Source organism: Myripristis murdjan, chromosome 14, assembly GCF_902150065.1.
Source record: "Myripristis murdjan chromosome 14, fMyrMur1.1, whole genome shotgun sequence".
Classification (NCBI taxonomy): domain Eukaryota; kingdom Metazoa; phylum Chordata; class Actinopteri; order Holocentriformes; family Holocentridae; genus Myripristis; species Myripristis murdjan.
In genome coordinates, this window is record NC_043993.1 from 29,637,646 (window position 1) to 29,664,463 (window position 26,818).

General features: G+C 41.5%; 2 protein-coding genes across 5 annotated transcripts in view; both read left to right on the forward strand.

Moving 5' to 3' along the window:
• Window positions 1-3,895: 3,895 nt before the first annotated feature.
• LOC115371195 (vacuolar protein sorting-associated protein 26B-like) lies at window positions 3,896-13,154 on the forward strand. Its single transcript, XM_030068385.1, has 6 exons — window positions 3,896-4,318; window positions 6,459-6,615; window positions 7,542-7,706; window positions 7,920-8,095; window positions 8,211-8,353; window positions 10,059-13,154. Exons 1-6 carry the CDS (start codon window positions 4,096-4,098, stop codon window positions 10,191-10,193), a joined length of 999 nt encoding a protein of 332 aa, XP_029924245.1. The 5' UTR covers window positions 3,896-4,095; the 3' UTR covers window positions 10,194-13,154.
• A 5,103-nt stretch (window positions 13,155-18,257) lies between these two features.
• The window catches only part of arhgap32b (Rho GTPase activating protein 32b), a 127,610-nt gene continuing 119,049 nt past the window's right edge, over window positions 18,258-26,818 (forward strand). For 3 of the 4 annotated variants that reach the window (XM_030068578.1, XM_030068580.1, XM_030068579.1), the window contains exon 1: window positions 18,258-18,742. The gene's annotated coding sequence lies outside the window, so the exon portion shown is untranslated. The remainder of the gene's footprint in view (window positions 18,743-26,818) is intronic. The other variant, XM_030068581.1, reaches the window with a different exon arrangement.

Sequence of the window (26,818 nt, forward strand, 5' to 3'; positions counted from 1 at the left end):
GACACAGAATGAGCTTTATATGTGTTACCTACTGTACAATGCAGCAGCACATTTACCTTTAAAGGACAAGTTGAGTTGAGGCAAGCAAGTCAATAGGTTATCAATCACCTTTTTTTATTTTTGGATCATTATACATGCACTCTGGTCAAGGGTATTTCCACCACGTCCATGTCTCCTGTGTGGGACAACACAATGCTGACACTTTTAAACGTGATACTATGATATATTAAGTATGGTTTGAAACACATGGGCTTGCTTACTGACACTGATGCCAATATTTTTTTGCATTAAAGCTGCCTTTTGTGCCGCCATGCAATACAAACTGGACCATTGTCATGTCCAAATGATACCAAAAAATCACAAGGATTCAGTGATTCCCATAATTTTGTTCATGCCAAGGTGGAAAAAGACACATTTCAGCTCACCTGTTCAACAACAGAAGTAACTTTATGATACATAACACCTTTACATGAAGAGAACAGCTTTTTCTATGTAGCTGTAGTCAGAAAATATATAGGTTATCAATATCTGATCCTTAATAAAAGGTCAGTATTAACCCTGTACATCAACCAAACCATTGTATCAACAGAGCAGTGTGATGAGCAGTGTATACTGGAGTTTTTACACAATGTTACTGGGACATGCAAGCTCTGAACTGAAGCCTGGAGAGAGAAAGAACAAACAGAGACGGGAGGAAATCTCACTTGACACAAGGACGCATCCCATTTAGAAAATATCACAGCATGACGTGATGCCCTGACATGTTGGCAGCTCGTCTGATCGACAGAGGAACATTTGCTCTCATCTTGCAGAGAAAACACTCCACTTGTTTGTAACAGACCGGGGCTGCAGCTGCACCTAACACTCTGAACTTGATAATTGGCGTCAAGATTGGTTTAAATCATTTGTTTCAATAGGAGAGCGGCTCTGGAAATTACTCCAGTGACACTCTCAGATGTCCCAATTCACTGCTGTGGGACAATCAGTGGAATTGCGTCTGTTTTTTGTTTTTTGTTTGTTTTTTTTCCTGCAAAATGAATCAGTGAAATGAGAGATCAAAGTTGCACCCTGGTTCATACAAAAGAAAAGCCCCGGGGGCGCCACTCAGGCGTTGTCAAATTTGATCACAAAACGATTCACAAAAGGAGGAGCATCATAATCCCTCTCTCATAAGTCGCTGGAACTAATTAAGCAGTTAAGAGAAACTCTTCCCATGGGAGCGTCCTAATGAGCTGGAGCCACACACACACACACACACACACACACACACACACACATGCAGGTTCCAATAAATACATATACCATTGATAATCAGTGTTTACTCATAACAGAGCTTAGGCTGATGAAACAATGTTGTAAACCCTAATAATTCAGATTAAATTCTTCCTCAGTGTAATCACCATGGCGATCAATGTAAAGCAGTGTAATTTCACATGTGTAAAATATGTGAATGATCATTCGGCTGATATTGGCTTTTCAATGCAAAATAGGTCATGATATCTGTCCCTGACATGATGGATATGACACAGTTTGAATGATTGATGGCACATTTACAGTATGATTGATTGGCCAGTGCTGTTTCAGATGCTTTCCTCACCTATCACTAATTCATCTCAGCCGGAAACTTTGCATATTTGTCATTTTTATGCAGTCATTTGGCATTAAAGTCCACCACCACCACATGTTAAGATGCTGGACACTGAAAAAGAAATCTGTGCCTCTGCATTTTTAAAAAAATTCAAGCTCCCAATATTTAGCGCAATATTTATCTGTGCACCGCTTCGACACTCAGCGGCTGCCTGATGAAAAGATGCTAGATATTGACACACCAAAAAAAAAAAAAAAAAAAAAAAAAAAAATCAGCAGCTTAAATCTAAAAATATCATATTGGTCTGGTGTCATCTTTGCCTCATAAAAGCTCCTTAGAGGGTATAATGCTTCCCTCTTGTGAGTAAAGTCTGCCCTCTAGTGGTGCAATGCTGTTATTACAAAACTGTGTTATTTCTATACAAGTAAAGAAATAACATTTCCTCAGCATTATCCACTAAACCAAGTGACAAATTAGCTTGCTGACATTATTAGGATGTTTTGGTTGAGCAAAAGATTATTAAATTATGCCTGATGATGCCTTATCTGTATTCTAATTTTATTTGATGAATTATTTTACCTTGGATAGATTATAAGACAACATGATGAAGCTTTACGTTCATGAAGCATATGGTTTTGTTAGTTGTAAAGACAGTAAAGTCGACCCAATTTATCATTATCAGTGGGCGTTTGATTTTACCGTTGCTGTGTCATTTATAAGCAGAATCTGTTGAAAAATCATGTGCTTGTAATATAGGCCTAGAATAACATCAAAAATGTCTGATTAAAATGTACTTACATTAGTATGACCTGACACTGTATCGTAGCAGGAACACACTGCAGGGTGCCGCTGCTTCTTTTTCACCCCAGGCTGCAGGCACTGACTAGTCCCGGTGGGTCAGAAGTGGCAGAAAATCATAAAATTTCTCTTCACTAATTTAAATCAGCATGAGAATTTCTTCTCGTGGTGAAGGAGCTTGCAGTTACCATGTGGAAACCTGCAGGGCGCCCACTGGGAAACAGCACCAGCAGTTTAATATTCATGAGTGGAACAAACTCATCAACCACACACTCTTAGTGGGGGAGCTTTTCTGTCTTCTGTAACCAAGAAATGATGTGATTGTCAGTGGGGGCAGAGATGTTATAGTTTTGTTTTTTTGTCATTAGTTTTTTATTTTTATTTAGTTTTTAATTTTTGTTTTCAATTCGGTTCATTTCCAGATTGGGTTTGATCATTTCAGTTTACTTTTTATAGCTTTTTTTTTTTTTTTTTTTTTTTTTTGGTTTAGTTTTTATTAGTCACAGGTTTTTATTATAATATTGAGGGTGTTTGTCAGTGGCAAGACTGAGGAAGTTCAGAATAGGTATTACAACAGAAACCCAACATTTTGTGAAGGCAGTTGACTCCCAGTCATGAAGTCTCAATAATCTTTAGCATCAACGCCTCCTCATGCTGGTTGTGGTGATAATTTTGACCAAACTGACAAAGATTATAACTACATACTACAGATATTTTCTTTTCTTTTCTTTTTTTTTTAAGTTTCTTTTGCAAGCACACTGTATTGTCTGTTAGTTTTCTTTCTTTTTTTTTAAGCCTTTTTTTTTATGATTTCAGTCAACTAAAATATTTTTTCACACCTGGTTTTAGTTTGTAGTTTAGTTTTTTAACTATAATAACCTTGAAAGAGGGCAGGGAAAAGACAGGAGAAAAGTTTTCGAGAAGCCCAGAGAAGAGGAAAAAGCGAAGAAGTCTAACTCTGGCCTGATTTCCGGGAACCGCAAACGGCGTCGATATTCTCTTGGAGCGTCAGTGTCTACCACTTAAGCTGTTTCAACTCAAAATACAGCATAGCGTATTTAGACCACGTTGCACACAAACATAGTGTTTACATTCAGAATAAAATAAATTTTGCGACTAAAAGCAACAGGGCTAATGCCAGACTGTCGCTATGGTAACGGCTACGCTCTACCTGCTACGTAGATACAGGGTAACACGCGTATTAATGTTTACTGCGGAGTGGTGACTCTTCTCAATAAACAATCTTTGCGCGAGTAAGCAGGTGCGGTGCGTGTTCTGCCGCTTGCTCGTGCCTGTTGATACTGCGTCAAAAACGCGCAGAAACATGATAAAGTAACACGCTGACTGCAAAACACACCGACGGCGAGATTTCATATTGTCACGTACAAGCAACTTCATGGCAATTGTTAGCCTTTAGAGTCAAATAAGATGAAAAGTTTTTTTTAAAAAAATGACTTCGTCTAATAAATATGAATGTCACTTGCACATGACCAACAGCGCATGCGCAGTTGAGCGACGACGGTTGTAACTCGAAATATTCAATAATCTGGCACAGTCTGTTTGCACCGGACACCACACTGCGAACCGAGGAGGAATCACTCCGGTTAGAGTGTGTTGTGCCACAGCGAAGGTGTTGTTCTTTTTTATATATACATTTATACAATCCGAGCAGGAGCCACAGGCAGACAGAGCTTGGCTGACGAGCCGCGATGAGCTTCTTCGGTTTCGGACAAAGTGCGGACATCGATATAGTTTTGAATGACGCCGAAACGAGGAAGAAAGCGGAGCATAAAACCGAGGATGGGAGGAAGGACAAATATTTTCTGTTCTTCGACGGGGAGACGGTGTCGGGGAAAGTCAACGTGACGCTGAAGAACCCCGGCAAGAGGCTGGAGCACAACGGCATCAAGATCGAGTTTATCGGGCAGATAGGTGAGCGGCAGGCCTGCGGCACACAGCACAACTCACCGCCGCGTAAAGTGTAAAAGGACGGTGGGGACAGCGAGCTACAGGCGCCGAAACCACCACTGACCTCCCACTGACACAGCACGAACTTAATAATTAACCTGTGAAGCGAATTAACTTCACTTTGGTCAGTAGCAGCCACCGACACAGGCACGGACAAAGTGTCAGGTCTCGTGACAGATGTGCGTGCGGGATGACACCAGCAGGAGGGAGGCGACACACAGCCTATAGGCTCCGGTGACCTTTGACCTGTGTTTGTGTTGTGGCGCTTCAAGCTTATCACACTTAACTCAAACTTCTTTTGATAACATAAAAATCAAATTTAGACTTTATAGACAAACTAAAACTAACTGGAGCGATATTGCGTGCTTACAAAATTGACTAAAATAACATGTAAACAAATACAGAAAGTGATTCTAGTTTTAGTCGTTGACAGTTTGGTCAAATTTATCACCATGGCTGAGTCAGCTGCCTTCATTAAGTGTTGGGTCTGGATTGTCATACCGTGTTATATCTTGCCGCTGACAAACACACCCCACATTATAATAATCAGGGCTTCTCCCCCTCGACCAGTCAAATCCAATCATCCATCGGAAGCCCCTTGAGTCGACTTGAGATGCTTCAAGTCATGCAGTCCTGTTTTTTGAACGAAATTGTGTTGAAATGCTGACTGTGAGGCGACTGTGGAAATTGTGAGTTGAGTACAGCCCTAACAACAACAACAGCAACAACAATAGTAATGAACTAATACTAAAACAATTAAAAACTTAACTGAACCCAAACAAATCTATTCTGGAGACTAAACTGAATTGAAAATAAAAAATTAAAAGTGAAATAAAAAAACAAAACAACAACAACAAAAAAAAAAACAAATGAAAAATGCAAAGCTATAATAACTCTGGTGCTGACTGTTTTACCATCATATACTTTAGTTATAACACCATCTGAATATGCAAATAATAGTATAAATTTTCTTGAAATAGGCTAAATTAACATGCACACTTGATAACGGTTGATAGTACCTGGTTAGATGTTGTTATAAATGACATGCCTTGGTGTGCCTGTTGCTTTTCTTTCAGGTGACAGTTTATTCCCGTGTCAACCTTCTAGCTAGCTAAGGTCAGCTGACATCAACACCAGTGTTGCAACAGTGGGAGGAGGTTCCTCTTTGTGACTGTTTTACCAGTCACTTTTACCTCGCATGCTGCTCTCTGACTCCCTGTGAGTTTGCTTCTTGGTTAGAGAATAGGAAGGTGAAACTGGGAGAGAAACGTGCATGAAAAAGGCAGTCGGTCAGGACCTCATGCCGTTAGGTGTCATCTTACAGGATGTTGCCAGGCAGAAGATGTTTTGTGATGAAGTTGTTTTCAGTTGTTTGATATTTTTCATCAGTGTTACATCATTTTAGGTTCCCTACACCCACCCGCCTCTCTGTCTCTCTTCCTTCTCCCTCGATTGTCTGTTAGAAGTATTACCGTTTGGCTACGCTGAGTGGGGTGGGCACATGGCACACACACTCACAGTTCACTTCCTGTCGGGGTAGAAACACTTGAAGTCCCTTCACAGGACATTTCCGACTTAAAGGACCTCTTTTTAAGCCGCTTCTCTGACTCTCTTTCCGTCTGATTCAAGCGATAGAGCAGCATAAACATGGTTTCGGGATCATGGATGAGAGGAGGGGTTAGCGAAGAAAGGAGGAGTGTTGTGTTTGAGTTGGGATGCACCCAGAAGACAAGTCAAGACAGGGGCAGCTGTAACCCAGTATGACGGCCTGAAAAGTAGCCACATTGTGGGTGTGCAAGCACTGACCTATTAAATATATCATCCAGTGTTGTTCCATCGACACAGCTGCTGCATCACGTTATTCTGACTCACAGTTGGCATTGAGTTTACGATCACGCAGTCGCTTAGCTGAGGTGATATTTTGGAATTTCAGGTAAACAGATCGAAGTGATTGGAGTCAGTGATTCATCGTTCAAGACAAAAGTCAGCTGTCATCAATAATAGTCACGGCTGTCACAGAAGCGGCTTGTACAGAATACACAAAATTGCTCCTTTCTAGTTATCCCATCTTGTGTTTTTGTTTTTGTTTTGTTTTTTTTTCCAGAGCTGTACTACGACAGAGGGAACCACCACGAGTTTGTGTCACTTGTGAAAGACTTGGCTCGGCCTGGGGAGCTCACGCAGTCACAAACGTTTGACTTTGAGTTCACGCACGTGGAGAAACCCTACGAGTCTTACACTGGTCAGAACGTCAAATTACGGTAAGCACCACTGGACAAAAAAAAAGAGAAGCATTTCTGCGTGGTATGCATTAATTATTAGTGCTCAAGGAAAAATTTTTGCAGGCATAAATGGTGTGGGGGTTTTTTTGTGCAGAGCAGAAGTTTTGGTGGCAGCGAGCTAAGGCCCTTTCCACTTGTGCCAAAGGGAGGAAATGAGGAACTGAAACTAAATCTGGAAAAAAAATAGGCCTATTTTCAGATCATTTGTCTTTGGTACAAAGCAGCCAGCAGACCAGCAGAAGTGGTGCCAGCTCCGTGATGCAGCTTGACTATTCTTAAATAATAGCAGACATTTCCTCATTAGTTGTCAGTTTTACATTCATTTCAGTTTGCAAAATTTGTCTTACATTTCATTGTAACTGGTATAAATAAAGGTCTTGAACTCTTAGATGTAACCAGGTGAAACTTGCGCTTTAAAACGGAAAAGTGGAGTCGTAAATGCCGCTGATATGCAAATGAGCCTATGATGTTATCTGGCTTTGACAACAGGGGCACCGCTAAAGGGTACACACCTCGAGCGCGCACGCACATGCACACCAACACAAAGAAAAAAATGCACCGCTTTAACAGGGTCACCTTAATTTGACCATAAGTGTGTTGCTTATGTTTGTATAATAAATGAGTGCTTGGAACATGGGCTCTGATTGTGCCCAGTTATGTTGGATTAAAGCTTGTGGCGTGGTTGTCTCCAACTGATTGTCCTTCTCTTTGAGTGCAGCACACACACACACACACACACACACACACACACACACACACACTGTAGGTCACATGATTTCTCCTCATTACACACAGCTATTTTCATTGGAGGAATGTGACTCCCATAAGAGTTGGGAGTTCTCTGGATTGTCTGTTGTGCCTCACAGCCATAAAAGCTTATTACCTGACTTTCCATTTGATTCCAGCTACTTCCTGAGGGCGACGATAAGCCGGCGGCTGAACGACATCAGCAAAGAGCTGGACATCGTGGTGCACACGCTCAGCACCTACCCTGAGCTCAACTCCTCCATCAAGATGGAAGTGGGGATTGAGGACTGTCTACACATAGAGTTTGAGTACAACAAGTCAAAGTATGATATTGTTTACACATACTAAAATGAATAAGAATTTGTGAATGCATTCTAGCCCTGTACTTGTTTTGAGGCTTGATAATTAAAAAACGATGTCACACAGAAAGTGTTAAAACGAATTTTTACTCATCAAAAGCAAGAGAGAGCAAGAATGATGTAATTTATCCAGTGATTCGGAGCTTAACTTAGATAAACCGTGCCATTTCTTCACAGGTATCACCTGAAAGATGTGATTGTAGGGAAGATTTACTTTCTGCTGGTGAGGATCAAGATCAAGCACATGGAGATCGACATCATCAAACGGGAGACGACAGGCACGGGGCCCAACGTCTACCACGAGAACGACACCATAGCCAAGTACGAGATCATGGACGGAGCTCCAGTCAGAGGTAGGGACACAGGTTTTCGTGCTTTTTTTTTTTTTTTTTTTTTTTTGTAGATGTCAGACTTGGACCCTGACCTCAGCTCTGTGACAAACTGTGACGTTTTTTGGGGGCTCTGCAGGAGAGTCCATCCCCATCAGGCTGTTTCTGGCCGGCTACGAGATGACGCCCACCATGAGGGACATCAACAAGAAGTTCTCGGTGCGCTACTACCTCAACCTGGTGCTCATAGACGAGGAGGAAAGACGCTACTTCAAACAGCAGGTACACCTTCTTTCAGCTTTTGGGTGGTTCAGCCACTTTGTTGACTGCTGCTTTTCTTTCTAGATGCCCCTAAAGTTCACAGTAGGCTGAGGCAGCTTGGTAGTTTTTTCTGCTTCAAAGTGAGAGGTCAGGTTCTTACCCACATAACGGTATTTACTGCTCCATGCGAGTGTAACACATCCACCAAGTCTGGTCCATTAACTCCTCTTCTGGTGCAAGAATACACTGTAACGTCCACTAATCACATATAACTCACACTGAGTATGCGAATAAATTGGCGAATCAGTCTGTCGATCCTTCAGTAAAGAGTGCAGGTGGGTCTGTTGCAGATGACACCAGTGTAAATAGGCTGTTTGTGCAATAAAAATAAAATATTCACCGGCAAATAGTATTTTTAGATCATATGCAACAGGACTACTTTGTTATTCTTAGGTTATAGAAATAATAGCTGACGGAGCTCAAAACATTATGTATTATGTTTTTTGCACAGATGTTTCAAACACTTTTTTCCTTTAATGTTCTGATTTTGTCCTTCACAAGACACTAGACAGTTAATTTTACTTGTTGCAGCATGGATTTGTCTTGCAGCTTTATGTTTAGTGGGTTTGCACATTAACAAATCAGGCGTGGTGTGAACACAAATGCTACACAAATCCGTTCTGTTCGAGTGTGTTGAGTGTGTTAAGTGTGTGCGGCCCTGTGCATCCTGGGTGAAATGGTTACAGTGTTGAATCAAGCTCACATGATGGCGAAGAAGACCCGTCACACATTTTACACTGAACAGCACAAAATTCGTATTTTATTGGTTGAAATTATAATAGCACTTACAATATCAAAGGGAATCAATCCGCAGTTTTAGTTTTCGTGGTAGTCATGCTGCCCTGCCACATGCTCAGCGTCACTCATTGTTGGCGGTCATGTCTGAAGTGGAGGCATCTAAACATTCATGCTGCATTATGTGCTTCATTAAAGACCTGCCCGCTGTGAAAATCATGAAACACAAATAACAAGCATGCTCAAAGAGACAAGTGAGAGACTGCAAGTCACTGTATTATTGTCATTTTACACCAGACCGCACTGCTGTTGACAACCACCAAGACAGTCTGTCTGCCTTTCTCCCCCGTCTCGTTCATATTGTCCACACACACACTGCTCTCCCCCCTCATCGTCAAATAAGTCTAATTACCAAGATGGTGGCGCTCCTCCTAAAACTGGGCAGTGCAGATCGAGCTTGTCGAACAGAGCGAGAGCCTGCTCCTCCTCCTCCTTCCTCCCCCTAATTGTGCCGTCCACTGCATAGCAGGACTTTCATCTTACAGGAGCAAATATCTCGTACTGGAACTTCAACACCCTGGCTAGTTCAGCACGCAGCTGTCAGAGCACTGCACCTCATTAACTTTATATGCTGTCAGTCAATCGGGATAAATTCATATATCAGTGTATATGAGGTCATTTACACCAGGACAGTTTATAGATACAATGCCCTGCCGTGCTCACTGAAATAGCACTTTCAGGTTCAGTTTGGCCTAAGAGGCTGTTAATATTCTGGCATCACTGTGTAGTCATTACTGAGCTCAAGATTAATCTTTTTTTTTTCACGCCTCACTTCTTAGTCACGGCAGGGCACGACGTGAGAGATCCCCAGTAGCCGAACCCTCCTAATGTTTTTTTTTTTTGTGCGTCGTCACCGGTTGTGCCGTTGCAGGAGATCACACTGTGGAGGAAAGGTGACATCGTGAGGAAGAGCATGTCTCACCAAGCCGCCATCGCCTCCCAGCGCTTCGAGGGCTCCTCCACCGCAGACAGATTCCAGGACCAGAGCAAGGAGGACAGCAGCTAGAGCCCAGCGCACACCTCGTCCTCGTCTGTCCGCATGTCTGTGTGTCTGCGCGTGTGTGTGTGTGTGTGTGTTCGCCTGTGAGGGAACACAGCGCATACATTTGTCAGCAAATCCGAATGTGAATGCATTTGTTTGCATTGAGAGAGAATGTGCTGCAGTGTTTTTCACAATGTGTGTGTGTGTGTGTGTGTGTGTGTGGGTTTCAAAAACGACAGTATGAATTTGTCAGGGAAACAAGCCGTCATACCTGTGTCAAACAGTAGTTGCAAGTGTTTGTTTTCACCTGATTGGAGTACCAGGTGGGTGGGGTTTACTCTCAGGACAAATTAGAAAGTGTTTGCTGATTTCTTGCACAGAAATGCACAAATTAGACTCTCAGCTACTTTGCTGCCGTGGAGTAAATAATCTGCCATCCTGCGTGGTAAACACCAGCCATCTGATACAACTCAGAATGGATCGCAAATACTGTTTGACTACGCTTGAATTTCTGTGCGTATGAATGATTGAATGTGACAGACAGCCACCTGGAGTGTATTTCCAACATGGCCCATTCGTTTGAGCTAATTATCTGAAAGAGAGCACTGTGCAGCAACTGTAATTAATAAAGTACATTTAGGGAAAAAGGTTGAAAAGCAGGTGTTGGATTTGGAAAGCTCACCTCAAAGGAATGTGACCATTTGGATTAATTTCATTGAAATTATGTTAAGATTGTTAAAACCTCCATGCCCTCTGCTGGAAAACAGTTCCTCTCATTTGGTTTTAATGTTTTAAAAAAAAAAACCCTTTCAGCTAATGGAAAGTGCAGGATCAGGTGCAAAGTTTAAAAAATGTACCGAATGAATGGTACATTTTGACAAACGCAGCAGATATAGATATAGCGCTTATAATGTTTTCATACATTCCAAGGCTTTCATCAGCAATAGATGTGATTATGGAGTATTTATTTATGGAACATATAACATTTGTCCACTTTTTTACCAGCATTTTACATGTCTGATGCATCAGTCGGTTGAATGGTGAAGCGAGGAGCGTCGGGGCTCCGTGTCAGTCGTCGCCACTGCTGCTAGAACAAACGTGGCAATTGTGCTTGTCGTCGTGGGATTTTCTTACATCACCGTTTGAATTGCCAGTCGATGAACATGGGTCTTTGATGTTTTGTAACTCTGTTTTCCTATTTGCACTATGATCTCATTTTGCTCTTCTCTGTTCTCAGTGCTGTTTCTGAATTGAACTCATGGCAAGGGTGCAAACCAAACCCTCACCCACTACCCCTGGGTTATCGCGTCACATCCAGTAGAGCCAGTATTACACCAGTAACAAAGCCAACGCAGATGCTTGTCACTCCATCCCACGTCGGGTTTCATCCCCATGACGGATGGACTGCTGTGGTGGTTAGGTAGCTTTGTGCCTAAGGGTTTATTGCCAAATCTTGTCAGTGCAATACTCGAGAGAAATTATGCCAGTTTACCTCCATACCCGTTCTTCCCACTTTAATTCAGATCGTCTTCAACAGTTAATCTGCTGCAGTTACTTTTTAATGTTATGCAGCAGAATTTGAACGCAGGGTTCAGTCCAGTGTGGATTATTGGAATTAACGTATGAAAGGCGACTCGGCGCGTTGTATGAAGTATTGAGTTTAGAGTGACCGAGTCATTCTAAAACATGACTGTTAGCTTTCACTTTTAGCACAGGGACGTCTTCACAATGATTCGCGTATACATATCTATCTATCCATCTATCCATATATATCTATAGATATAGATAGATAGATATAGATGTTTTTTTGTTTGTTTGTTTGTTTTTTTACTGTGGCAGCCCACCATGGTAGGAGTAAATTTAAAATTTTAGCAAACTAACTAGTTAATAATTGACACTGCAGTGCTGTGGCCTGGCATTGGTATCCAAATGAAATGGTTTTGTATCGTGACAACCCTGACCAGGAGGAAATTAAACACTTTCCTTGCCTTGTGTCTCACTTTGAGACGCATTGCAGGAAACACGGCTCTGCATTGCGGGCTGAAAAACTCAACCTGAAAATCTAAATTTGACAGCCTGAAGGATTTGTGACAACCCGGTAAAGGGAGAAAAAAAAAAAAAACTTTATAAAGCATAATTCAGTGTTTTGTTTCTCCTGGTTTGGTAGATTAGATAAATGAGTTTCAGTGCCATTGCTTCCCTTTAATTAGCCACCTTTCCAAAATTACTTTTTTTTTTTTTTTTTGGCCATACTCAAGGAGAGCAGGCCTTTGAGGACAAAGTGAGCTCCAGCACCTGTTGTCCTCACATAGCCTTGGCCTGCAACTTTTTATGCTTGACAAGCTTATTCTCTACAACTTTGCAAAATATATCACTGTGTATCATGAAAGCTTTAGCCTAAAGTTTGTATAGCTCATACTTTGCTTGGCAGTAGATTTTTTTTTCCCTCCCTTGTATGCTGTTGTTGTGTTGAAGCGGCGTTTGTATTGTCACCAGACTACTGTTCAGGTAACTGCTGAAGTACAGGAAACACCAGCCTAGACTGAGCATTTCCCTGCTTTACTCAGCGTCCTCTACTTTGGCAGTTACCTCTGTTGATAGGCTAATAAGAAGTATTATTAGGATTCAAGCAACCCAAACCAACTTTGGAGTAGATGCAAATGTTCAATTTTGTTTTTATTTTTACGTTTGTTTGTTTTTTTTTTTGTATGTGGCTGTGATTTTATTTTTTGTCAGTACTGGTACAGAAATAGGTTAATTAACCCAAATTGTGACAGGGAGTAAAGTGAGATTAAAACAGGAGAAAGAAAGAAAAAAATAAATAAATGCTGAGATGTAGAACACAAAATGATGCACAATGTAAATGCAGCCCTCTTTCTTTGGTGTTTATGTTTCTGTCATGTTTATCTTTCTGTCTATGAACATTGATTTTAATCATTTTATATTTCTATATTACTTTGAATTAAAAGAGAGCCAACAAAAACACACCTGTTGGACCTGTGTGATTGTGTGTGTGTTTGTGTGTGTCCCAAAACTGCATCATTGAACTTCATTTATCGTGAGTTTAATTGACTGATACATACCAGTCCTGCGCTTTTCAAAATGAAATAACAGCGTTAAATATTTCCAGCTTGTGTGTTCATGGTTTTCAGTTGGATAAACTCAATTCCTTCCCACAGGGCAATTTCCATGGCATGAACAGGATACACAAAACAGCATAAATCACCTGTCAGCACGCACTAATCTTCATAAATAATGCACATGGGGTTGAGGTCGGTTGTGAGGGTGGAAACGAACCCATCAGTCACAGGGCAAAATGACCCTTGGAGGCTCCCATCCTGCACCATGAGCAATAAGAGGCTCCTGTAGTGTTACTCGTCCAGACTTTAAGATTCAATCACGTGATTTGGTTTTGGATCCACTTTGCTGATTAAAGAATCAGCCTGGGCTGGACTGAACTTGATAAATGTAGGATGGAACAGGGTGAATATGAACTTGATGGGAATTTTAACTTTGATTCTTGTATGTGTCCAACTTGTAGAAAACCTTCATGTCAACGAAAACACAGTGCAACCCACATACAGTCGTTTGGCATATTGTAAATTACAGGTTTACCGTTGCTATGTCGCTCAATCATGATTTTCATTGGGTGGTGGTTCAAAACAACTCAGCCTCACACAACAAAAGTGCATGAAAACGTCACGAGACCTCGGCCTTAGAGCTGATTTTTGTGTCAGTGTTTGTTATCAACCTGAGATTGAAAATGGCTAAAATCCCACTTATTTTCTCGAGTAGTGGATCTTTGAGTTTTCATCAGGACTGGGCGCTTTACCTGACTGTGAATTCTTGATTGATGCAGTAAAATACACCGCTGTAAAAACCCCAGTGTAACTCTCGCTGAGTAGAGCAACTATTGACAATGGAGGGCAGGTTTGGATCAAATCAAACTGTCTGGGCATGGAAAGAAATTAATTATACAAGGCAAGCCACATTACTAGTCTGTATTACTCCAAAGGTAACAGAGTACAAAGAGTAAATGAGGGAATGTTTAAAAATAAATAAATAAATAAATAAAAGACCAGTGGGGTGTACAAAAAAAAAAAAAAAAAAAAAAAATCATCAGAATAGCTACTTGAATGGAATTATCACCTTAAGTATGAAGTGAAACTTTTGCATTGTCATTTACATTATGGTGCATGGCTTTTCATGGATTTGGTGGTGGACTGGGTCAGGCCTGATTCACACTTCATTTCTTTTGTTTTTCTCATGGTCATATGCTTAAGTTTAAAAAAAAAAAAAAAAAAAAAGCATCAATTTAGAATGGAAAAAAGTTTAAACTGATTGTTTTGTTGTTTAGTGTAGCTCTGCTCAGGACTGAAGCCTCTGGGGATCAGCTCCAGCAGTTTTGTGGTTTTGGTAATAAAGGCCAAATATGTAGAAAAAGTATTACAAGGAGTTGAGTTGAGTTTTTTTTTTTTTTTCCTTCATCTCAGCGCCAAGTGGTCCTGTAGAATTTCTGTTATTTGCTGCAACAGTGAAAATGTGAGTTTTGGTTAAGATGTAATGATCCTTTGGTATTTAGGGTTAGGGGTGGACATGCCAGAATTTTGAATATTTGCACACATGCAAAAAAAAAAAAAAAAAAAAAAATCCACAATATCTAGCTCCAGTCCATGACCGATAGTATCCGTCCTGCTCCTCAGAAACCGGATCAGAGAGGTTACACCTACAAACCAGTTTGATGACACTGAAAACCGGATATCAGGGTCATCCACCACCGGACACGATGGAGGTTCCTCCTTTATTTACTCAGCAGCTAAAACAACTGCCTTAACACAAGGCATCGTCAGCATTTAAATAAAACCACACAAACACAGAGTTTACGTCACACACGCACACACACACACACACACACACACACACACACAGAGAGAGGACTGTGGTGAAACTCTACAGAGATAAAACAATAAAATGAATGTAAAAATGAAAGAGAAGGGTTTTTACTTTTTTTTTTTTTTTTATCAGGGCACATACCTCAGTAAACTGGGTCAGACAACACCTCTTGGGCAATGCAAACATTGACCACTAGATGGCAGGTCGACTCCACAATTGAATTAATGCCTTCTTCCACATCCCTGAAACCAACTTCCATGTTCACTGCTGAGGCTCCTGTGTGTCATAATAAGAAAATGCATTAACACAATCTGTTTTAATGGAAAGCTCTGCTCTGCTGGTGACAGTTAAGTTTATTTTACCGCCTTACTGTCGGCTTATGATGGCTTTGATAAAAGCGTAGGTGTGTGTTTTGCAGCAGAGGCACTTTTGAAACGAGGTGTTGAGTCATCTCGTGTGTTTACCTGCTTTTCATGTCAAAGCGGCTGTTGAGAAAAAAAAAAAAAAACTGGCTGGTTAATTCTGGCTGGTCACCATGGACAAACCCAAGTATCAGGACATCTTTGATTAAATATTAATGAGGATGACTGCTGCTGCTGTCATAAGGTTTTTACACACAAGAGGTTTGTGATGTGGATATGATGATCAAGCAGCTACAACAGTCTAATAAGTTCACAAAACTGCATCTCTTTCCTGTTAATGCAGCTTTTAAAACCAGGAAAAAGACACAAGTTATGTCACATGATGATATTATGACAATGTGTACAGTCTTTACATATCCAAAAATTACCCTAGAGAAGTTTGCTGATGCCAATTATACCTGAGGGCACTGATGATGTGATTTTTATAATCTAAATAACAGCTGAAATTTGTGATGATGTGAGTTTTGCAGTTTGGAATAAGCAGATAATCAATCAATCAGTCATTGTGGTGATTAATTGACCACAATAAAATGATCAGGTGTTCATCGCTGTTGGATTGCATTCCTTGTCTTAGATATGATTTTATCTCCATCCTAAAAGACAGCAGGAAACACTTGAAAAGCTTGATACGAAAATGACCATTCAAACAATAAAAATTCTCCCTTTTATTACCGAAAAAGAAGTCTCTAAATGCTTAGCGAATCAGAAATAATGTAACTTCTGATAGTGTACTGTGTATCGTGTCCTGTCACTGCAAAAATGATTTCTCTCTCTGTAGTAAGAAGACATCTGCAGTCTGTAAGTTATTTATATGTGCTGATGTGGGGAAGGCATGAAAATAAAACCTTGTCTTTGCCTTAATTCCTCTTTTTAGGGGAAGGAAGAAGCAAAAATAACCTCAGAGGGCTAACTAAATATAAGCATGGATGATGGTAAACATGAGGTCTTATCATTTTGCATATGAAAAAATAGACACCATAGCTCTTGTATAGACTGACTAGGAGTGAAGAGCATCCACAGATTTTTCAAACTGGGTGAACTATCCCTTTTACTGATCATCCTGATGAAAGTAAATTCCGACACAAAAATGAACCAGCGTTAATGAGACGAAGGGTCCTTTTCTCTCTCTTTTTTTTTTTCCCCTATTTTGGATATTGGACATTGGGTTCAGCGTCTTCCACCGAGACGCACTGATGAGCCCGCCGTCTGCTGCAGGGATGGATCCCATTTTGTCTCTCCAACCACAATCCCACTCTGCCATGCCACAGTCATCTCAAGCTAAAGCCTACAGGGGCTGGGAGCAATCAGTGTTCATGTGTGTGAGTGTGAGCGAACCCTGGCTGTGAGAATTTAGATCTGTAAGCCTGCTCTAACTGAGCATTATCTAAAAAAAAAAAAAAAAAAAAAAAAAAAAAGTTTTAAAAAGTTTCTTCACATACCAATCAAAATGGATCTGTGCCGTGTCTCCCTCTATTGGTCAGCTACCAGCTATACAGGTTACAATCATACTTCTCTACTTCAAAGAGCATCCAGGGGGTGTCTTGGGTTAATTGTCTATTTTCTGGTTCAGAACTGATTTAATAAAGATCATTTTGCTGTAAGAAGTGAAACATCCTTTGGGGGTCCACAAAAATCGATATCTTATTCATCATGAAATACATTGTGTGCAGCAAAATCAATCTTGCATGTGAAATTCACCAGGTAGCCCAGCAGCTGGCAGCCCGTACAGATTTAACATGTTAAGGTATAATCTAAAAGCAGTTGCTCTCCAGGTTCTGGGTTGGATAGAGCTTGTCATGTTCACATACTGACAAGCAAAACAATAATATGCATTGTTAGTGTCAGCGGTTCCCCAATTTAATTCAAACTGTACGTGTAAGGCTATTGGAAGCACTTATGTCCCAGTGCATTGCCCCAAACAGATTAATTAGTGTCCCTCACTGAGTTTTGTTGAAGTTGGACCCCTTACTTGAGTGCTGGGTCAGTTTCTGTCCACTGGGGATCTTTGGCTGCTCTTTGCTGTGTGCCTGCTGCCTTCAGGTGCCACTCCTGGGCTCCTACTTTTGAAAACCCCATTAATGCATTCAATGTGTCTTTTTTTGAAAGCTTTCAATGACTTAATGAGCTCTCTGGCAGTCACGCTGGAGCTCTTCACTTCTTGGCCACAGTGGCTGAGAACACCTGATAGCATTTCTAAACATGCAACTTAATTTCCCTTCTAATTTTTCTCCAGACCGACAGACTGATAATTGACTTATTTTCGATGACAGTTTGCCAGCTAAACCCCAGCATCTGTTCAATGTATTCAGTTGATTAATTGAGCTAGCTGAACACTTCCAAATGACTCAACTTGGTGTTTTGGAGTAGATGCTACAGCCTAAGAACTGTGCCACAATAACTAAAAATTAGAAACATATTTAGTTTTAGATTAGGCCTACTGTATACAAGTACACATAGGATTGGTATCGTTTTCTGGCCTGGCTGTTTCAGGTTAGCTATATTAGTGAATGACCAGTTTGCCAATGGATATCCAAGATGGTAGCAGCCATGGTTGCTTTGATTTATATTATTTATTTAACTGGTGTTTTTGGTTTTCGCATTTTTTTCTTCGAGACACGCCCAATGAATGTCACATCTTCATATCACAAGAATTTGCGTCTTTGCTTTCCTTGTTTACCCCTCCTTGGTGTGGTCCATGCGTGCTCAAGTCTCAGCAGGAATATTTCCGACAGTCCCTGAAGGCAGCGCAGTGATAGCGCTGCGCCTCTCTGCTCCATTCACTCCGAGCTGAGCTCCGGTAAGTTGCGGTAGGAAAGATAGCCTGGCGTTAAGTTTCAGCCTGGAAATAGCGACTTGAGACTCAGAAAAAAAGAGAATTTTGTTAGAGTATTGCCTTGAAAGCCAGTGGAAGTGTTCAAATTAGTCTCCAAGAAGACTGAAGTCAGTATTTTATCCAGAAAGCAGCACAGCAACTGACTGAACAGTGTCTGTGAGCCTTGTCCCGGGGGAGCCTTTTTGTTTAGGGTTAAGTGTGAATGCAACAACAGACGGGTTGCCTTCACTTTGGAGTTGAATCAAAAGACACGGCCAGATATTTTATCCCCCGATGAGCTTCTCTCATGGATGTAGCCGTGTGTGTGGAGCTGCTGTGGGGGGATATTAACAGCGGCGAAACGCTAAGAAGAGACAGCGAAAGCTAAGCCCATCTGTGTGGAGCCAACGCGGTGGGCAGCGGCACAGCCTCGACCACAAAAACAGGTAAATTTACTTTACCTTGGTCACGTTACATGCTCGTGATGTGTGAGTTGCATTCACCTGCGTTATTTCCACGGAAAGCCCTGTTTTGTGCTGTAGTTGGTGGTGGACAGTCGGTGAAATCCCGGCTAATGTTAGCCAAGGCGCGCATGTGTCTGCGTGTGGAAGAGAGGGGGAGAGTGTGTGTGTGTGTCTCTGTGTGTGTGTTTGTGTGCATGTATGTATGTGTATGTGTGTGTGTGTGTGTGTGCAGAGAGAGAGAGAGGAGAGATAACACTAACATTATTTAGTTTAAGCTTTCTAACTATTATCCACCAGGAGAGTTATGTTTTCACTCCAACTAGTCGGATAAGCTTGCAGACAGCTGGCTCGTCCCGGGATAACGTTACGTCCCGCTCTCCTGCGGTGGTCGCCTGTTCAAAAAATCTAACATTTTAATTGTTTTATTTATCGGCATACATACATTGCTTGGAAACAGTGCACAAGGTATTTCACAAATGCAGAGGTTTCCATAATCAGTTCGGCATACATCCAGTCCACACTATTGCTTTTATTTGAACAGAAAATCCGCTTTTGTGAGTGGTTTCCCGGCTATACCGTGTGTTCAGCAGAAACACAGCACGCTGGGTGAAGACTTCTCAAAGTTAAAGTTTTATAAAAATGTGTTTTATTCACATGGTTTTTGGTGGGTCAGATGTATGCCGAATTCTCCAGCAGACCCTCCCAAGCCTTATCAGGATCTTAGTTGGATAAATTGGCTTTTATACATTGGGCGATAAACAAGGGAAATTAAACTGCCAGATTGCTTAATGACGTTTGGCTTCAGGCGCTCCAAGAGAACGGCACGTATCCGGGCTTAAAAGCTGGCATGCACCAGCCCTGCTGCGTTCAGTCCTCCCCTTAATGCAGACCATTAATTCTGTTTAAAACCTCCAGTTTGGTCTGTGTCTTGTATTAAATTTGCATGTAAATTAATTTCACCAAATCAAATGTAATGTGACAGGAATAGGTTGTAAAGATGCCATTGCTTCTATCAGAAAACAGGTTGTCAGCATGTAATATTTGACATCATAGATGTTTTAAAATGCTTTCATTTGAAGTGTTGAAGCCTTAATTAGGTGGGATCCTCAGAGGGGGTAATGAGATAGCCAACCCACACCAAAGCTCACGATTTGACTTACCACTCTTATCTGAGAGGGCTTCATTTCCTGGATTAGATTACAGTTTAATCAGGTGTCTGTGCAGGACCTTAATTCTTATTTTATCAGCCAAGTGAACAACAGACAGAGTAGATTACATACGCACACAGCATCATTCATGTCTAAGCTGTCCAGTACAGCAACAGCACAGGGCATGCCATTGCCTTGCTCAAGGGCACTTTGATTGCAGTCACCAGAATAGAACTGAACGTTTTCCATTTTATCTCCCGGTTGATTTTCCCACTCAGCACTATGGATTAGTGCTTGCAGCATGCCTCTCAAACCCTCACGCTGCTGTACGCTGCTTACACTGCCGCTCCACCATGATTCCTCTCTGCATTTGTTTGCACAGCTCTGCTAGAATCCCTGGCAGGTTTTATATTTGATGTTAATTTGATTCAGTTCTCCACTCTACCCTCTTATCATTGCTTGTATGAGGAAACAAACCCTCTTTTTTCTCTCTTAGGGCTGTAATTTGTAGTGCCTGCATACATTTTCACCAACCAACACGGCGAGATAGCCATGCCTTCCAATCTCTATCAAAACAGACTCAAAATGTATAGCAACAGTGGCAATGGGTGTATTGATGTACTTTTCTCCTTCTTCAGCTTTTTCTTCTCGTTCTTTGCTCTTTTTATGACAGTGTAGTCTTCATTCAGCCTGAGTAAATGGAAGGAGCAGAGTGCAGATAACCTGGTCACTTGGCAGAGAAAAAGCAGCCTAAACATTTTTCTCTTTTATGATAATGGTAGTGAAATATGATGGGATTGGACAGAGTCATTTGACCAGTGGACCCTGGAGTGGCCTGCTTGTGCTTTTTTCTTGCTGTATCTGCCTGTTTTATTCCCTTTAACCACTTTTGTAATTAAAGTATGTCTTGTTTATCTTATTGGCTTTTATTTTTCATAGCTGGGTTGTCTGTAAAGTCCTTTAGGTCTTTTGAATAGTGCTTGACAAACTTTATTTTCATTTTCCATCTCAGGCCATGCAAAAAAAAAAAAAAAAAAAAAGATGCCAAGTTCACCTCCACAGTAATATCTTAACTCATTGTCGGGGCTGGAGGTGATTTTAGTCCTGAAACTTCGGTTCACTCCATTCAGATGTTGCAGTTAATTAGGAATGGCTCTTAAATGGAGATTTGGAGATAATGATATGTGGACCATTGTGCTGTAATTGCAATTTTAATGGGGAAGGTGTATTTGTTTTTGGTTGGCAGGACCATAAGGCCAGGTGATTAATTTACATTGTACTTAAATAATTTTTTGTAGCTGAGGGCGACAGTTTTGCAGGGGTGGACAGCCACTACAGAGAAATGAATGAGAGCACTGTAGCTTTAAAGTTCTCAGCATAATACAAATCATCGATTACTTTGTCTTTGAGTCTCAGATTTCAGACAGTGGTATTTTTCATCTGCTCTGCCTCATCCCAGTAACAATACTGTTTTGAGCCACTGCAAATTCATCAAGTATGAAGTGGCTTAGAAGCTGTGATGGCCTGCAGCTCTTAGAGGCCATTTCATCAGCTGACTGCTGCCAACAAACTGTTTTTTTGTGCTCACTCGGTATTTGATTTGGTGTAGTAGGTTGAATGTGGATGTTTTTAAAAGGGACTGCTGAGATCTGAAGATGAAAGCTGTTCAGCCTCATCCTTGCAGCCACAATTTTGCATCCAGTCTCTCCAAGTATTAGCCTTTCTAATGAATACAGGCATGAATGTAACTGCAGACATATTTGGCTTTCATGACGCTCTGTGTTATGGCTAACTAAATAAATGACAGGTTGTTAATTATTAGTAAGAAGAGTTTTCGCTGCAGGGTTGAGTGTTTCTGCTGCCTGCCTGTGTCAGTGATTTGTCCCTGTGTGGGATGAGCAGGGGATGGATTAGAAAATCCTTGGGTGAAGAGACTTATATTAAATACGGATGTGACAGAATTGCTGAATATATGTGGGATTGCTGCATCTTGTGGCAGACTTCTAAATCTTTACGTTTCACCTGGAATTTATTCTGAAACACTACTTATGTAAGGTAAATCTAGCAGGTGAAACGAACTAAAACTAATGCTGCTGATCCTGTGCAGCAAAATACATTTCAACAAAAAGCGGTGGCAAAATTAGAGATGCACCAGTCCACCTTTTTTCCCCCCCTGATTCTGATCTGATTTGATACCTGAATATAATTTAAATTTGTGCTCATACGTGCACATGCCCACATGCCTCCTTGAACAAACTGTTCAAGGAGCCAACTTGTGATGGCGTGATGTGGAAATCACTCACCCGGTCGTCCAGTCAGCGGACACTAGGTGCATTATGTTATGTCTAGATTAGCATCAAACTCACCAAACTCAGATCTGGAAGCCAGTGCAGGACGTGTCCCTGCTCTCCTGCTGCTCCTGCTCCCATCACAAAACTACAACGGATGATCTCCTGCTCCTGTGTGACGGCTCCTCTGCCCACAACCCACAACCAAGCTACAATGTTTACTTTGCTCGAAGGCAAATTTGTACATTTGTAACACATTGAAGACATTTTTTTTAGGGTCGCACGCTGTTTGTGTTGCTTTTCTGCTGAAGCACTGTGGTCAGTGTTGTGGTTACAATGTTTGGACGTGCAGGTCAACCGATATAATTTATCCCTTCACGTGGGATGTGGTGAGTTCAGCAGAGCGGCAGCGCAGAGCCCCATGCGATTTTTTTCGTCACCCATCTAAAAAAACCTGTAAATGGTCCAGTGCAAGCTCCGCGTTTACATCTAACTCATAGAATACTAGGAGATAAGAAATATGAGGATTACCGGATATCTTTGTAGAACTGTTTAATAAGAAACTATGTGCTACAACATTTTGGCTATAGGCTTAGAATTGCATTATTACATATTTATAATTCATGAATTGTAATTCATGAAAATCATAGACTATGGGCAGGAGCTCACTGGATAAGAGCGTGTACCGTGTGTTAAGGCTGAGTCCTGATCGCAGCGTCCTGGTTTTGAATTGGACCTCAGGCCCTTTGCTGCATGTCATCCCCTCTTGCTCTCCCCTGCCTCTCCTGTCTCTCTCTACTGTGGCTGTCAAATAAAGCAGAAATGCCAAAAAAAAGAAAAGAAAAGACCAGGGAATCTGTATCGGTATGTGGATCAGTAACAGCAGTCTGATATCCAGTGAGGGAATTACATCAGTATCGGCACTTGATATCAATATTGGATTGGACTGGTCCCAGCTCTAGTCAAAACAGAAAATGCAAAATTAATTTCAGTCACTGATGTGGTAACTTCATGTTGACATGGTCTTACAGTCAGCGGATACAAATAGTTGATTCTCAAAAAACGACTCTTGCATGTATCTTCTGTAATTCTTGATTGCGGTAGTTGATCAGCTCAACCTGTCGCATTGCAGTTTGACCTCAGGAATTGCACCAATAAACAAATGAGAATGACGAATCGGAGAGGAAAAGGTAGAAAAACTAAAGCGATGAAGGCCCATGTGGTGAGAAGGATGCACCAAGAAGAGCAGAGAGGCTGTGCAACCAGACTGCTGTGTCTCAACTTGTACAAAGTCACTTTCTCCTTGGCTTTGTGTTTCAGGATTGTGTTGGTTGGGCTGTGATAACTGTGTCAGGCCTTTGAATCCCTTTTAACAAGAGAAACATTCAAACACATCTTCTCCGGAGCAGTTTCTCAAAGTTAATTTCGGTGCTCCGCTCTCAACTAGAAGCGCACAGGGATGCAAACTCTTCAAGTCAAGGGCTTTGAAAGCAGCTTTGTGCTCTGCTTTACGTTTTGACTTAACTCCAGCGCTCTTGCCCTTGAAAAGAGACGGTGTTTTCTAAAAACCAAAGAGCTTGTGCTGTTTTTTGCCTGTTGCAAGGACTGAGTTGTGTTCATTGATGTGTTTTAATAGTGTTTCGTTACCGTTACGGTACCACCTCGTCAGAAGAGCAGTAAATATTTTACAGACAGCCACTTTCTTTATTGGCAGCTGTTGCATCAGCTGTGTCTCTAGATCCTGCAATGCCACCATCTACTTAAAGTCTCATAAATATTATTTTTTTTTTAAAAGAACTGTGGAAGTGGGCTGCAAACAGGCATTTTAACAAAGCTAGCTCTGGGTTTGGTATTATTATATTACAATCCTGGCCATGTCACATCCATCACATACCATATTATTTAGAGAGCAAGCAATGGAAAGTGACAGTTTTTAGTCAAAATTTTGCAGTGTGAAAACATTGCCTTCTGGTTTGAGTTATATCCTTGTAGAAATGCTTTAAACTTACCCCGGCATACTTAGATGACATGATATCAGAGAGGACAATCTAGTTTGGAGGACAGTAAATTCACTATTAATTCTGCGTGACACAATTCAAGGCAGTATGCAGACAGATTGGCCCCTTTTCCCTGTTATGCAACCAACCGCTTTTCTTTTGTTTACTTGTTATGTACATGAAACCTCCCGCACGCTCAAAGGTCTCGTTGTTTGTCTCCATCCTCGCCGGCCACGCACAAAGCCAGACGTGACCCCTGACCCCGGCCTTGGATACTGACGCATTGTGCGGGCCCCATTGTGATTCCCTTCCGCACGTTCATTAATTATACATAATGCATACTCCGCCATCCTCAGGCCTGGTCCGACGCATAAACACAACCGCAGACTCCTCTGTTCTTAGCATGAAAAAGCATCTCCCTCCCAGCGCCCTGCACGGTCACAGGCCTCCGAGGATGCCATGACATTCCCAAAGGAGATTCCATTCCCCCGTAAACAATCCTGGCATTGAGCTAGGGGGTGGTTAGCGAGCTGCCGGGGTATTCCCACAATGGCAGAGCGGAGGATAATGAGTCAGGAATGACAAAATGGCGTTCTCATTCAGGGATGTTTTGGCAACAAGTTGTGTGAAACTACACTTGAAGCGCTCGCGGGGAGGGGGGGAGCCACGTCGCTGGAAGTCGAGCTCACCGTGTTACCCAAAGCTGTCGCCATCCAACACATTATTCTGTCAACGCAGGGAAAGCATCCAGTAAGCGATGGAGGCTGTCAGAGCCGCTCATATCGCAAAAGGAGTTCAGGGAGTTCTCTTTGCCATGCATTCTGTCAGCATTTTGAAAACCTTTTTACTGAATCTGTTGTGGAAACTGTGGTGCAGTAAAAACATACAGTATAATACCACGGTTTCCAGTTTTACTCCCTCTTTTGGTAGATGAGCTATGATAAGATGAATTTTATTGATCCCTGTGGGGAAATTGGGTCATTGCAGCTGGAAAGAATAGAGGCCTGAAAAGAATAAAAGGCACTAAAGTATGTGAATAAAATGCCAAAGAAAAAAGGCAATAAAGCGCATAAATAAATTAATAAAGTGGAATATTAAAGCCGTATTACATTCATGATGCAGAGAGTTTGACTGCAGAAGAAACATGAATAGAGCTCTCGACTCTTTGATTTTAAAGCGTTTGACGAGCTGTAAGCAGAGGGAGTCGACTGCATGAAAGCTTTTTTTTTTTTTTTTTTGTCTAATTCAGCTTGGACATCAGGCGCAGATAGCAAAAAAAACAAATCTGTGACCAAAGACAGCGATTTCCCCCAAATGTTTGAGAGATGCAAGTGCACGCGTGATAAGGATGCAGACCAGGCGATCATTTAGAGATAAACATCCAGAGCAATGTCTGCTCATTTTTACCAGTATTAAAATGCATAATGGACGCTAATTTCACAAATTGGAAAACAAAAAGTGCCTCATTTATTTTAGGGTGAAAATAAATGCGCTGCAAAAGTTTCTGTCGGTATCACAATGGACCCCTGATTGCCCTGTTGTTATTATCAACAATGTGCAATTAAAATGCAGTCAGAAAACGTTTGGCTCAGTGTTGCTGCCCCTTCCGTATCTCCCTGAGGCAGGCCTGGCGCTCACGTGGCGATGAAGACCACATTACTGCTCTGTCAATCAGCGTTAGCAGCATGTAGCACAAAGTATGAACCGCTCCGGGTCGGAGACTCTTGCGCAGATGGAGAATTGATTCACTTTTGAGACAATGTGAGTTTAAAAAAAAGTCATACTCAATAATATATCCAAAAGATACATGCCTACATTTTAGTGCACTAGTTTTTCCACTTGATTTATTATGTAATAAACTGTTTTATTAGTCTACTCAGGTGCTATTATGCAGTAGGTGACATTTTAAGCTCTATTTACATATTTTTCATCAGTATTGTATCTTGAGGTAGTTGCCAGTACCCGGCCCTACTCAGTTAATAGTTGTAAGATAACCGTTTTTGTTATGTGAACGTGCGGCCTAAAATGTGTCTCAAAATTTACACGTTGCCAATTATCATATTACGCAATGGCTCGTCATCGATATCCACTTTGAAGCTGTTGTGCTAACCACTCCTACAACACGGATCGATCAAATACATCTCCGTAAATATGCGGACTGCAATACATTTCTGTAAGTTATCCACGCCAGCGATCTCTTCCATAAATCTCCGCTCAGGAAAGCTGTGTGTCGGCTAAAGGCACCGCAGCTGAGGTGAAGTGAAGAGCTGACAGTGATTGCTGCTACAAAAACGTCTTGACAGGCAGCGGTCCTCCTCAGAGTCCGAGCATCAGTGCAGCGAATGACTCGGCTGCAGGGTCTGGAAAACCTGTGCACGCTGCCTTTCAATGAATGCACACAAAAGTACTGGCTGCATGTCTTCAAATCAGTTCCCATGCCATTGGTTTAAAAGTGAGTGGAGTTTTTTTTTTGTTTGTTTTTTTTTTTTAGTAGAGTAACACTTCATGCTGTCTATTTGTGTTCCCCTGGATAAATTTTGCAGGAAAGGGTTTTTATACAAAGCCATTACAGTATAGCCTATACGTTAGTCTCCCTCACTCACAGAATACATTAATATGTGAGAG